Source organism: Salarias fasciatus, chromosome 20 (assembly GCF_902148845.1).
Source record: "Salarias fasciatus chromosome 20, fSalaFa1.1, whole genome shotgun sequence".
Taxonomy (NCBI): domain Eukaryota; kingdom Metazoa; phylum Chordata; class Actinopteri; order Blenniiformes; family Blenniidae; genus Salarias; species Salarias fasciatus.
In genome coordinates this window covers 29514362-29527249 of record NC_043764.1, presented here as the reverse complement: position 1 = coordinate 29527249, position 12888 = coordinate 29514362, and the positions used below count along the sequence as shown (strand labels likewise).

Genomic DNA, 12888 nt, shown 5'->3' with positions numbered 1-12888 from the left:
CACCTTTTACAGCTCTGGGTCAATGTCATGTCAGCGTTTGATTCCGGTAATAAAGGACTTCCTCCGCGCTGCTCACTCAACATGTGGAATGCCCGAGTTAATCCGTGATCCACAGCAAAGTGACGGTTGTTTTTCTTCTCAACATTTATTTTATAATCCCTTCTGTGAACAACAGGAAGCGGAGGGATAGATTAGGAAGTGGATCTCTCAGATCTGAGCCTCCATAAGGAGAACGACAGGCCCTCCATTGTGAGCTCCCGCTCCAGGATTAGAACCACTCCTCCTCAACAATGGCTATAAACAAACCATTATGTGGACTCCTCAGCCAGCCAGCCCCTAATTGGGACAAGTGGGGATAATTTCCTGGAAGAAGAGTCGGAGTGGCGCTGGACAGGTATGTCAATAACCTCTGACCCTCAACCAGGCCTGTGCTGACATGAAAGTTGACCCGCGCCGACCTTTAGGATACTCTGCAGCCCCTCTGTGGAGCTTTCCCACCGAGGCCCGCCTTTGATGTCTATTGGAGGCTTTTCCCATGCCCACCCCCCCAGGTCAAGACCTCTGAGGGCCTGAGGAGGGGAGGAGGGGGGAGAGAGGCTACCTGAGGAGGGGTCAGGCCACACCGGAGGTCGCCCGCCCCACGGCTATTCCCCTTTTTTTCCTGCAACTCACCTCTAAAAATAACTCTCCGTCCATCACACACCACGGCCCCCCCACACCCACTTTCACACATCCCCTACTTGGGGAGAGTTAGAAAGACGCGGCTGCTAATTTGGAAGCGTGACAGATAGCGTTTCGGGCCGGTATTTATTTGTGCTCATGGAGGTGTGCGTCAGCGTGGGGTGGTCGGGTTCCAGGGCCCGGGCCGTCCGAGTGGCCAGCTGCCACCCACAAACTTTCACAGTGGGTATTTTCATGCGGTGAGATCAGTGCTGGTGGGGGGAGGAGGGGGGGCTCTGAGGTAATGACGGCCGACAGGCCTTCAACAGAACACTCCAAACCTCCTCATGATCGGATCTGAGGAAATACGAACCGGTGACCCTCCAGGAGTCATTGTCTGGCGGCCCAGTCGTCCTGAACGACACGGGCAGACTTTGTTTGTCTGAGAGGAGAGAGGTCGCCCCCCCCATTCCCCTCCCCGCCGCCGCCGCCGAGCTGCAGGCCGGGTTTACCGCCGTCCTCTAATTATGGAGTAATCTTTGTCAGTCACTGTCAAGGCCCACACAGACGCCCACCAGACACCTGGCCTCCTTCCATCGTCTGCAGCCGCCGTATATCCCAGATAACGGGCCGTCAGCGCTCGGCACGCAGACCGCTTCCACGGCCTGATTTACCATTCCCGATAATGCCTGCATTTCTGGTGCCCGTGTGAAACGGCCCTCCTTCACACACATAAAAGCCTCGGGAGCGTACAAATCACATTTCTGGTTAAAAATGGCATGAAAAATGTCTGCTTGTCACTCAAACGGCGCTATTGAAAGAACAGAATGCTTCTGGGTAATTGCACCTGGAGGGTTATTCCAGTCGGCCATAGGCTCTAACAGCTTGGAGCAATTAGAACATAAAAACAGCAATTACCCCGGGCATCGGGGCGCTTTGTGTTTAACATGACGTTTACTGTGTGTCAGCTATCACGAGCGTTACGGGGGGAAAACTACGGAGAATGCGCATTAACCGCGAACGCATGCGGCGCTATCGAAACAAAAGTCAGCGCGGCGTTTGGTGAAGCAGCCCGGTGCTGCTCATCACCGTCTGCTCTCCACGCACGGCGCTAACACATCCACACCTCTGACAGGAGCAGGTTTCCATCTGACAGGAAGGACACTGCTGGAGTGTGAGCGTTCAGTCCATCGAGGGCACACACACACACACACACACACACACACACACACGCTCCTCCGCATGCAGAGTGGCAGCAGGTGGAGTCGTCCCCCCTCCGGACAGCTGCGGAGGTGATTGGCCGCCCGCCCTGATTGATGGACGGGGTCGTCCGGCCCTTCGAGGAATGCAGGGAAGAGCGAGAGAAATGAGAATATTTTCAGTTTGAGGCCACGATCTCCTTCACTGCCGTCCTCCTCTGCTTTCTGCCGCTCTGATCTGAACAGAAGGGTTAACGGATAGCCTTCAGTTCCAGGTTTGATCGCCCATTTCCCGCTGTTAAGACGCCAAAGTGCCTTTGAGCAAGACACCGAAGCCCAAATTGCTCCCAGTGGATGGATCACCTGTTGTCACCGCTGGTGTATGTGTGTGTGTGTGTGTGTGTGTGTGTGTGTGTGAGTGTATGAATGACTTAATACAATGGGAAGCACGTTGGGGAATGCTAAATCAATGAAAAAGCATTATATAAGTGAAATCCATTCACCTCATGGCTGAATTTACCCAATCAATTTATTACCGTACAAGTCCAGCCAGCATGCAGGCATCAGCCTGTCTGCTGGGAGAGGCGCTGTCCACTAGTGTGTGAATTTTTGGTGTTAAACATATGGTCCACTAGTCAAAAAAGTTAAGGTTCTGTTAGTTTTACCAAATTAAACATTTGGCTCTCAATGACTTTCACCTTTGACATTTTGCTAGAAGGTTGGGTACATTATAGTTACTTAGATCTGCACACATGCATTGCTTTAATTTGGAAGTTTCCTGCTGTGGCATGTTGGTGAAAGTGTGAGTTTGCTAACTTTTGTTTTACACCAGATTTAACTCAGGAAAGTGAAAACATGAAAATGTTGTCAAACAAAATATTTCTACCTCTTTTTCTTTTATTTCTGATACAGAGTAAAACCACAGCTAGTGTCATCAATATCGATACGATACCAATACTTGGCAGAAAAGCCCAATGTGTGAATGAAATACCAAAACTTTAACATTTTATTGATATTTTCTTTCATATCACATGACAGCTCAGCCTTCAGCTCCAGCATGTGTGGCTCATTTAAACAGCTGTATTAATATCATCCATGGCGTGTGGGAGGCTCAGGAGTTGAGGCAACAGGCAGGAAAGAAGATTGAAACAGCCTCATAATGAAAAAACACACACACTTTCATCAAAAAGTAGAAAGTACAATGTAAATATTAATATTGTAAGATGATTATCAGTCCAAAAGCAGACATGCGCGGTGTTGGAAGAGTGACCTTCAGATTACTTCCACTGTTTATTGAACGACGTTGAAAACAGGTAAAACGACGCCAACAGGTCCACATTAATGACACGAGTGCTTCATTATTTATGATCTGACCACATGATGATATATCAGTCAGAGGAACCACACTGATGTTTCTTTATGAGAGTCCGATTGATTTATAGAATTTATAATAACTTTTACGGCCCTCTTTGAATATGCTCTGAGCTATTTGACTGATTTATCGTCTCCCTGTATTCAAATGATCTTAGCTCTGAATATGTGTTTTGCTTCACGACCATCCTTCACGTACATTTATTGGTCTCTATAAGTGGTTCCAAGAAGGATTTTGCAGGTTTTTTTTAATGCTGTGTGTTCATATTTGTGCTTCTCCTTTTGGTTTGCTTGCGAGCGCTCATCTCTTCAGAAGATCAGTTAATATGTCACACAGAAAGTGTTGTAAATTTCTGAGGAAGGGTGAAAGCGGCGGGGTCACGGGTGGAGCGAAAGGTCGCAGAGATAGCAGGAGTTTATGGCAAGGTTCACTTTGCAGTGTCCGTTTGGACGCTGCTTTGCAGAAGAAGCAGACCGAGGTGATGGCCGTCAGATGAGCTTCTTCACACAGAATGAAGCGTCTTCCAGCTGAGTAAAAAGAAATGTTTTTCTTTACAGCCTCCCACTGAACATTAGCACAAAGGTCAAGAGGTACTGAATGTGTTTGGCAGATGATTGAATCATTGCTGATTGACTCACCTCCTGCTGTTTTATTTTAACCAGCATGCTGTTTGCCTGGCGGTCGCTTTGAGTGTGTCCGAGCTGATCGTACTCCTGTTAATTTGTCCTCATTAGAAGAACAAAGTGACTGTTTGATTTGATTTGATTTATTTGATTTATTGTTTATTTGATTTATTTATTTATTGATTTATTGATTTATTTATGTATTTACTGTTTTACTCAGAAATATCAAGTGCAACACCAACCAATACGTAGGTTAATACATGTGGGCAAAAAATGCTTCAATACATCAAGGAAAACCAAATAAAAGTTTTAAAGTTGTTGCTGGAGAGCAAGAATTTTCACATTTATGCACGCTGGGAGCCACTTTAACACATATCTGGTGAAGAGTGGACAGACTGACCCCGGCCCCGCGTGGACGGGACCTTGGGTTCCTCTCGTTGTCTTCCACCTGTCCTGTGTTCTGGACGCTGGTCTCCAGCCGACCGTGGGGGAATTAGCGCGTAAACAGCCCGGCCTGGGTGGGTGTGAGTTGTCGGGTTGAAGTGAGGACCGCCGCTAACCTCACCAGCCTCACAGCGTCACGTCGGGGCGTCAGACTCCCCATTAGAGCTGCTGATGGGGGAATCGAACCGCCAGTCCAGATTGGAGGACACCTCTTGAGACAGTCAGAAATGATGTGGCTCAAGTAACATCCGTAGGTCCAAATCTCGACCTGTAAATGCTTCGCCTTCACAAAGTAGGCGCCAATTCAAAGGGAAATTTTAAAAAAACCAGCATTATTGCCAAGAAGATTCATTTCATAACACAAATAATCAGTGTGTGTGTGTTTGTGTAAATTTTCAGTGCAACTTTAAACACTGAAAGAAACAGTTGTGTTTTGGATTTGTGTCAGGACATACGTATCTGAACTCGAGTGTGGAAAAGCATTTCGAGAAATGATGTGACAATTGATAAGGAAGAGCTGGTGACATTGCGAAAGCTTCCTGTGGGCAGGGTTTCTATTTCTCTAGAAAGAGGAAGCAATTCATCGAAGTATTATGTAAGAGAAAACTTTAGTCACTGTGCTCTTTTCCCCTGTGGCCTCTCGTCTTTCTGCCGACACAAAGGCCGTAAACTGGAGCTGATCAGATACGAGGCTGTTTCATGATCTCAAATAAAAAGTGGGATGTCCTGGTTTTCATGGAGCACTGGGCCCTCGGGGGGTGGGGGGGGGTGGGGGGGTGGGGGGGGGGGCCCGCTGGGCCTGTCCGCCGTTGTTTCATGCTTTCACCGGGTTTGATGGTTTTGTTTTCTGTTGTTTTTTTTTTTTTTTTTTCATATTTAGTTTTCATTTTAGGTGCTTTAGTTTGAATTTTCACATTCATGTCTGTTTATGAACTATTTTCATTTTTCACTCATTCCTGGTGCGTTTCATAGTTTGGTTTTCACACACGTCATTTTGTTGTTGTTCATTTGGTGTCTATTTTGATTTTTCAGTAAAGTTTGTTCATTTTGTGATTATTTGTGTCACTTTTTAGTCAAAATTCTGTTGTTTTGTTTTTTGGGGGGTATTTTTCATATTCTTGCCATTTCCTGATTTGTCTGATTTGATTCCTATCTCATGAGCTCCTTATAACGTGTAAACTTGTTTTCCTGCTAGATATTTTTAAAGCATTTATGTTCATTTTTGGTCTTATACGTATATATATGGTAATTCTTTATTTTGTATTAAAGTGCGTTATAACTTCACTGTCTTTCACTGGTGTTATTTTGTTATATTTGTGCAGTTTAGTGACTTGTTTTCATCTTCTGGTGTTTTTCACTGAGCCTTGGAGTTAATAAATGACAAACACATGGTTGATAATGCACAGTGTAATAAACATTTGGGTTCAAACTTCAAAATAACCAGATTATTTGAGTTACTTGTGTAGTAAGCAGCGAACAGGAGCTTTAACATGTGACTTAACCAGGAAAACAGTTTGTTTTCCTCCGGTGACTAATCCCCGGTTTGTCTCAGGACCTCAGGCTGGGCGCATGCTGCTGTTCATGATCACTGCGAGCACATTCAGGGCTTTCATCTCCCAGATTTGATCTGCTTTGCTTCATAAAACTGGTCGAATCTTGGAAAAATATCTGCGGTGATCCCAAACAGCAAAACAAAAAGATGAAAATAAGAGGCCAGATATGAAAAGGTGACACAACAGTCCTTTCAGCTTTAATTCTCTTGAGTAACGCTTTGAGGTGAGATGATTGGCGTGGACACTAAAGGATGACATGGCTCGCGGCCTGATTTGCATACTGTCTGCAAATATTTCTGAGGCCGTGAAGGAATTGTCCCGGGGCGCCGCAGGAACACATGCACGAACAGACCCGCTCTTTCAAGCTGATTCCAGTCAGAAGAGCCCAAGAGAGACCACTTTCAGGAGCACATCGTGGCCCGCATGGTGCAGCATGATCACCCACGTGCGCGCATGACGGAGAAGAACAAAAGCAACGCTGGCTGTTGGAAAAAGTGCATCTGAAGGAAAAAAAATAAAAAAATAAAAAGCAGTTTGATTTGAGGTGAATCATCAGAGTGGATCGAGGCGGTTTATAACTATCAACGCTGTTTTAAAGGGAAACAAAAGTTTAAAGGAGGAGGAGGAGGAGGAGGTGGGGGGAGACCGAGCCATTCAGACAATACAGTGCGCGGGAAAAAGGAGGGCAGGGAGGGGAGGAGCAGAGAGAGAGAGAGAGAGAGAGAGAGAGAAGAGGGGGGAGTAAATTGAAGTCTTTTTATCTCTAGTTTCCCACATCCTGTGAACGGCTGCAAACGCCGGCCACCCAATTTGAAAGAATGAGAGGAATGTGGCTCTTCTCTCCCCCACGCCTCCTCCTCTTCCTCCCCCTCCTCCTCCTCCTCCCCAGCTCTGCTTTGATGCAGCCAGTTGAGGGGCATTGTCAAAGAAAGAGACTTCACTCTGTGTTTAATGTGAAAATAATCAGGTAAATGGCGAGTGAGGAGGGCCTGTTCAGGACGGCTGGCATGCAGATTGATGAACTGCTCGCGGGTTTTGTGTGTGTGTTTGTTTGTGTGTGTGTGTGTGTGTCTTTGTGCACAAATAAAAAGTGCGTGAGGCTTTAGTTCAACGGTGTCAAACATAGGGCAAGTAATAATTACAAAGAGTAAAAATTACAAATAGAATACTGTATTTTTTGTTTCTATTTGTTGTAGATTGCAGTGCTTAGTGAGACATAACAGATGGTAGTTACATGATAGTAAAAGTAGCATTAAAACCCAGAGAGCACATTTTAATTGCATTTATGGATAAAGCTGCAAAAAGTTGCAAATGCTTTTTTTTTTTAACTTTTCATTGTTCTCTGTTATCAAGTTTTTCCCAGTTTTTTATTTAAAGGTATTGCATTTAATGTAAACTTTTTCATGATGCATTTGCACCTCTTACTCCTTAAACAAAGAAGAAAAAAAGTATTTGATCAAAGGCTGGCCTTAAAAAATTCAAATTTTGCTTTTGGCATCCTGGCTTTGACTTCCACAGGCTGTTTCTGCCTCATGCAGACACACCGTGCAGGGAGGATGAGTGAATGAAGATCAATGGCTGTGACTGTGTTAAAATTAAAGACATTTTAGAAACTCCACCAGTCATTATGCTGCTTTAAGATCTTTTGTTTACAGTCTGTCTTGCCTGAGTCAGTTTTCCCGCGAAGGGCGGAGACGGGGGGATGTCTGTCTGGCTTTGAATCTGCAGTTCCCTCCTCTCCTCCAAACTCATAATTATTACCCCCCCCCCCCTCCTTTCTTTCTCTCTCTCTCTCTCTCTCTTTTCTTTTTTTTTTTTTTTCTTTTTTCTTTTTGGCGCGTTTTGTTTCCCGCCACGTCTGTGTGTCTGGCTCGGCCGGTTACGAGCTGGGCTTTATTTTCATTTGGTGATTGACGTGAGTTTGGAATGCGCACCCGCGCCCCGATTGGCCGAGCGGGCGGAAGGGGGCGGGGCCGCGCGAGCGCTTACTACCGCTATATAAGCGCCCTCCTCCCCCGCCGTTGTTTCCAGGAGCCGGTGTCTGACGGAGGCGTTGGTCCGACCGCTCTCCGCTCTGTCGCTCTTTCTACTCCACTGTTTACAAAACACGGAGCGGGGTGGAAACCTGCCGCCGGGGACGAAGCGTCTTTCGGGCTTTATTGTTACTCCTATTTTGAACTTTCTCAGAGAACAACCGTTTATTTTTGTATCCCTCCTCTCCGGATGAAAGGATCCCTACCGCATTTTTATTCCTGCAACGTGGACGTACGGCTCGACGGCGCGGGAGACGGGAGAGTCCTGCTATCGGAGTAATTTATTTTCCTAAAAAGAGGTGGATACCGCTGAAGGAATGCTGCTGTCCAAGCTCAATTCTCTCGCCCACATCTCACCCGTGGATATGCCGGCGAAGATCCAGCTCCAAGTTCATCAAGGTTAGACGCCCTGTTTTTTTTCCCCCTCTCCGGCTTGTTATGGAGGACGCGGCTGGCTGGTAATGGCCGGTGGCAGCCCGCCTCCGTCTCTCCACGGAGGGAGAGGATAGAGGAGGGGTACAGGGGTGAATTTAGACGTTTTGGTGTGCGTGGCTGCTGTTGTGTTGCGGGTGCGTGTGTGTGTGTGCGTGCGGGCTCTGCGGTGTGTCTCCCGGTGCTCACCGGCTGTGTTTACGTCCCGCAGTGAAGGAGAAGGAGCCTTTCGAGAAGCTCTTCCAGGTCGGAGGGGTTCTGGGCAGCGGGGGCTTCGGGACCGTCTACTCCGGGACCAGGATCTCCGACGGAGCTCCGGTTAGTACTGATGTTTATTTATTTTTATTTTTTTTATTGGGATAAAAAAAAAAAAAAAACATTTTCGGGTAGATCCCGGGTTCGATCCCGGACTCAGTCGTTCCTAGTTTCTGAAAATGCGTCTGTTCTGTTTGGATTTGTGAATTTCATCGTCTAATGTAGGATTTTCTGTGATTTCCAGGTTGCTGTCAAACATGTAGCCAAGGACAGAGTCTCCGAGTGGGGAGAGCTGGTAAGAACCGACTCCATGACTCATCTGTCATAATATTCCAGAGCATCACGGTGTGTGTGTGTGTGTGTGTGGGTCTGGTGTTTATATTTCTGCCTGTGTGTGTCCTCCCAGCCGAACGGCGCTCGCGTGCCCATGGAGATCGTCCTGCTGAAGAAGGTGGGCACGGGCTTCCGCGGCGTCATCAAGATGCTGGACTGGTTCGAGCGGCCGGACAGCTTCATCATCGTGATGGAGCGGCCCGAGAACGTCAAGGACCTGTTCGACTTCATCACCGAGAAGGGTGCCTTACCGGAGGAGCTGGCCCGCAGCTTCTTCCGCCAGGTGCTGGAGGCCGTGCGGCACTGCCACAGCTGCGGCGTGGTGCACCGGGACATCAAGGACGAGAACATCCTCATCGATCTGCGCACGGGCGAGATGAAGCTCATCGACTTCGGCTCGGGGGCCCTGCTGAAGGACACCATCTACACAGATTTTGACGGTGAGTCTGCAATTAGTATTTTTCCATTTATTCCCGTCTGCGCTCCTCTGTTTGGATGGTCTTCTGTGGCGGTTTGAGGGGGGGAGGGGGTCGGTCTTGTGATATGGCCCCGAGCAGACATTCCTTGGTAGTGTCATCACTGCTGCTCTGCATCCACAACACGGGCTGAGCGGCGTGGCGCTGCTCTGTCGCCCCCTACCGGCCGCACGTGGCATTTTTACAACTCAAAGTTTGTAAACAAAGTCACATGTCTGCTCCCCCCTCCCCCTCCCGCCCACACACACTCACACTGCTCTCACTGAGCACACATAATCAGCGGCTGTCACGCTGCCGGGCACCTGAGCCCAGATAAAAGCCTGTGATGCAAGCTCAGCTCGCAGACCTGCAATTCAGTTAATCATCCAACCCCGGCCGCCATGTGAGGCTGCTGCTGTGATTATTCAGTTTGTGCTTTGTGTGCAGTTTGCCTGTTTTTTTTGTTTTGTTTTGTTTTGGCGCTCTCCTTCATGCTGTCTGTTGTGTTTTGTCTGACAGGCACGAGGGTTTACAGCCCGCCCGAGTGGATCAAGTACCACCGCTACCACGGGCGCTCGGCCACGGTGTGGTCGCTGGGCGTCCTGCTGTACGACATGGTGTGCGGCGACATCCCCTTCGAGCACGACGAGGAGATCACCAGGGGGCAGGTCCTGTTCCGGAGGAGGGTCTCCTCAGGTGAGCCGGAGTTTTAGGTCACCCGTCCAGCGTTCTGGCTCCTTCAGGACTTTATCAGAGGAGTCATGTCTGGTTTTTCGTCCTGCAGAATGCCAGCAGCTGATCAAGTGGTGTCTGTCGCTGCGTCCGGCCGACCGCCCGTCCTTCGAGGACATCATCAACCACTCGTGGATGCAGAACTCGTCGTCGTCGTCGTCGGTGGTGCCGCTGGCCGTGCAGATGGAGAAGAGCACGACGGAGATCCTGCTGCACAGCATCGGCCACGAGTCCTCGGCCTTCACGCCCTCGCCGGTGGCCGTGGCCGTGGCGCGGTGACGACCCCGGCCGCCACAGACTCTTACTAAAGACTCATGAAACCGACTTGAATCAGGAGAGGAGAGGTCAGGAGGACCGTGTCGCTCTCCCTCTCCGCCCTCGCCACCCCAACTACTTGATTTTGACTTTCCTGCGGTCGTCGGCGGCATCGCGGCGATGCGAGCTCTTCTGAGCCGAAGCGAGAGATTCTTCACAAACAAGTGCCTTCTGTGACGGCCGGGGAGGGAGAGGACGCCTGAAATACTTGAATCAGTCAAAGGCTCTTCTTCTCCACGACCCTTCCGCTCCCTTCTCTCTTCAAGGCTTTATATCCGTCTGTTGCTGTTTTCCTCACTGGTTTCTCCCTCTCTCTCTCTCTCTCTCTCTCTTTCTGTCTCTCTCTCATGGGCCTAGATCAGTAAAGCTCATGCCATTTACAACCACTACTATCATTAGCAACCAGACGACCTCATGGCTGCGGCGAAACCTGTGCAAACACAGCGTCACGATAACTAAACACTGGACTTACCTCACTCTCTTTATCTTAACTACAGCATCCACCTCTACGCTGCCGACAGACCTCCCCCCCCCCCCCCCCCCCCCAACCCCCCCGTCCCACCTGCACGCACACCGCAATGCAAACCACACCGAGATACAGCTTCCTCTGCTCTCCTGTTTAGCGCCGCCTCGTCACCAGTGCCTCACGCAGGTCTTAAAACTCAGTGGGGATGAGAATTGTAAATAACAGTATTTATTATTGCTGTGACTCCTCACAATCTATTTATTTATTTATGAGAGAATTGCGGCTGTACGTATAAATATATGAATATATACTTATATATTTCATTCCACAGTCACTGAAGGGCCCACAGATTATTTAAAAGAAATTTTTTTACCATATTTATGGCTTGAATTTTTTTTTTAAAACGGAGCAGAAGAATGTGTGTATGTCTGTGTATGTTGATGTAAATACTGTGTAAATAGTTCCTGAAAGCACTTCCATCGTAATGTTTGTAAAAAAAAAACACAAAACAATGTCTACTGATGGTAACTGGTTTTGTTACGCTGTCTGGGTGAATCCTGAATGTCTGAATGTGCCTGTGCGACTGAGAACCTCTTCAGGCTGCGAGTCTCCTGTCCGTCTGTTTGTTTTTTTTCCACCCATTCAAATTAGAATTGTAAATTATGTTAGAAGCTATTTTTATACGATTTCAATAAATATTTTTTTAACTATGACACCGACTCCCTGCTGTTTCCTGTGAGCAGAGTGTGAATGTTGACGCCTGCCAAGAACTTAGTAGGTCAGCGGGTTGAACGACTTCCTGTGTGAAGCGAGCGGAGGCGCAGATGAAGAGATAAGTCGCGTGTTCGGAGGCGGACGGCGACAAAAACAACAGAGCAGGGCGGGAAAGCAGAAGTAAACAATCCCCAAGAAGATGGAAACGTTTCAAATTCGTGATCGTCTGGTCTTTATTGTTTACAGACGAGCGTGAAAAATAAACCAGCACGCGGTGACAGCTGGGGTCTGTGCGCCGAGGCTACAGCTAGCTAAAAACACGAGGTCGCGGTGCCAAACAAAACTCACTAACCTTACGAAGCCCGGCTGATCTCTACACACACACTCGTATGGTATCGCGGTCTAATGTAGCCGAACCGTCGCCAGGGGTCGAGAGGTCAAATCAAACATGAGCTCGGCGTCAGGCGTCCATTCATAACTAGGAGTGGCGCTCAACTAACAGCGAAAAGGCGAACGGCTCGACGGCGCTCGAGCGTCTTAAAGTGACACTGCACCGTTACACCATGCACCAATGAGGTGACGGAGGTTTAAGCTAGCTCACGAGCTACATTAGCGATTTTGGCTGTTTTCAATAATTCATGGGTCACAGCGGCCATGATTAAAAATGCTACTTACTATGCATAAACGACATGATTGGTGTCGTACCGGCCGGATTTCCCAGAGGGAAGTTTCCACCCAGGTGTTGTCTGAACGTCACTTTCCTGCTTATGAACAGAATCAAGACACAAATGAGACACTTAGTTTCAGCTTCAGAAGCTCTTCTGTCAGCAGCAGGTAACCACCGGCCCTGGGTAATGACGTGAATAAACGATCTTGCGTCTCGTCGCAGCTGGACGGACCGCTTGTCTTGGAGGCTCTAATGGGTCTAACAGGCTGCAGATGCTCCTGGGGTGTTTATCTCCACGCCTGGGGGGGGGTGATAAAGACCAGCAGGCAGCGGCCTATCACAGACCTGCTCTCCTGGAGAGATAAGAGTTGTAGGTTTAATCAGTGGAGATGCTCCCGGGGGGACCGCCGGCCCCGCAGGCCCCGCCGCTAATCTTCCTCCAGGCAGCGCCGCCCGGACCCCCGGGTTCACGCGGCAACGGAGATTTACGCAGCGGAAGATTGCGCGGAGGCTGGGGAGGCGGTCGGTCCCATCAGCTCCGGTTAGAGGCTGACAGGTGAACGCGGCGTGCGTTTGCCGGCTGGGACGATTGATGGAGCAGCTGAGAGCTCCCGATCCGCCTCCCCAGCTAAAAG

General features: G+C 48.7%; 1 protein-coding gene across 1 annotated transcript; it reads left to right on the top strand.

Annotated features, from left to right (window-relative positions):
• The first annotated feature begins 7889 nt into the window (after nt 1-7889).
• On the top strand, nt 7890-11585 carry pim1 (Pim-1 proto-oncogene, serine/threonine kinase). The gene is made up of 6 exons (XM_030119392.1): nt 7890-8283; nt 8528-8634; nt 8816-8866; nt 8978-9344; nt 9879-10055; nt 10144-11585. The coding sequence occupies exons 1-6, from the start codon at nt 8202-8204 to the stop codon at nt 10368-10370; spliced, it is 1011 nt and encodes a 336-aa protein (XP_029975252.1). The 5' UTR covers nt 7890-8201; the 3' UTR covers nt 10371-11585.
• The last annotated feature ends 1303 nt before the right edge of the window (nt 11586-12888 follow it).

Coding starts and splice junctions, on each gene's coding strand:
- pim1 (XM_030119392.1), top strand. CDS start 8,202: ATGCTGCTGTCCAAGCTCAATTCTCTCGCCCACATCTCACCCGTGGAT. Junction 8,635..8,815: donor GGATCTCCGACGGAGCTCCG/GTTAGTACTGAT, acceptor TGTGATTTCCAG/GTTGCTGTCAAACATGTAGC. Junction 8,867..8,977: donor TCTCCGAGTGGGGAGAGCTG/GTAAGAACCGAC, acceptor GTGTCCTCCCAG/CCGAACGGCGCTCGCGTGCC.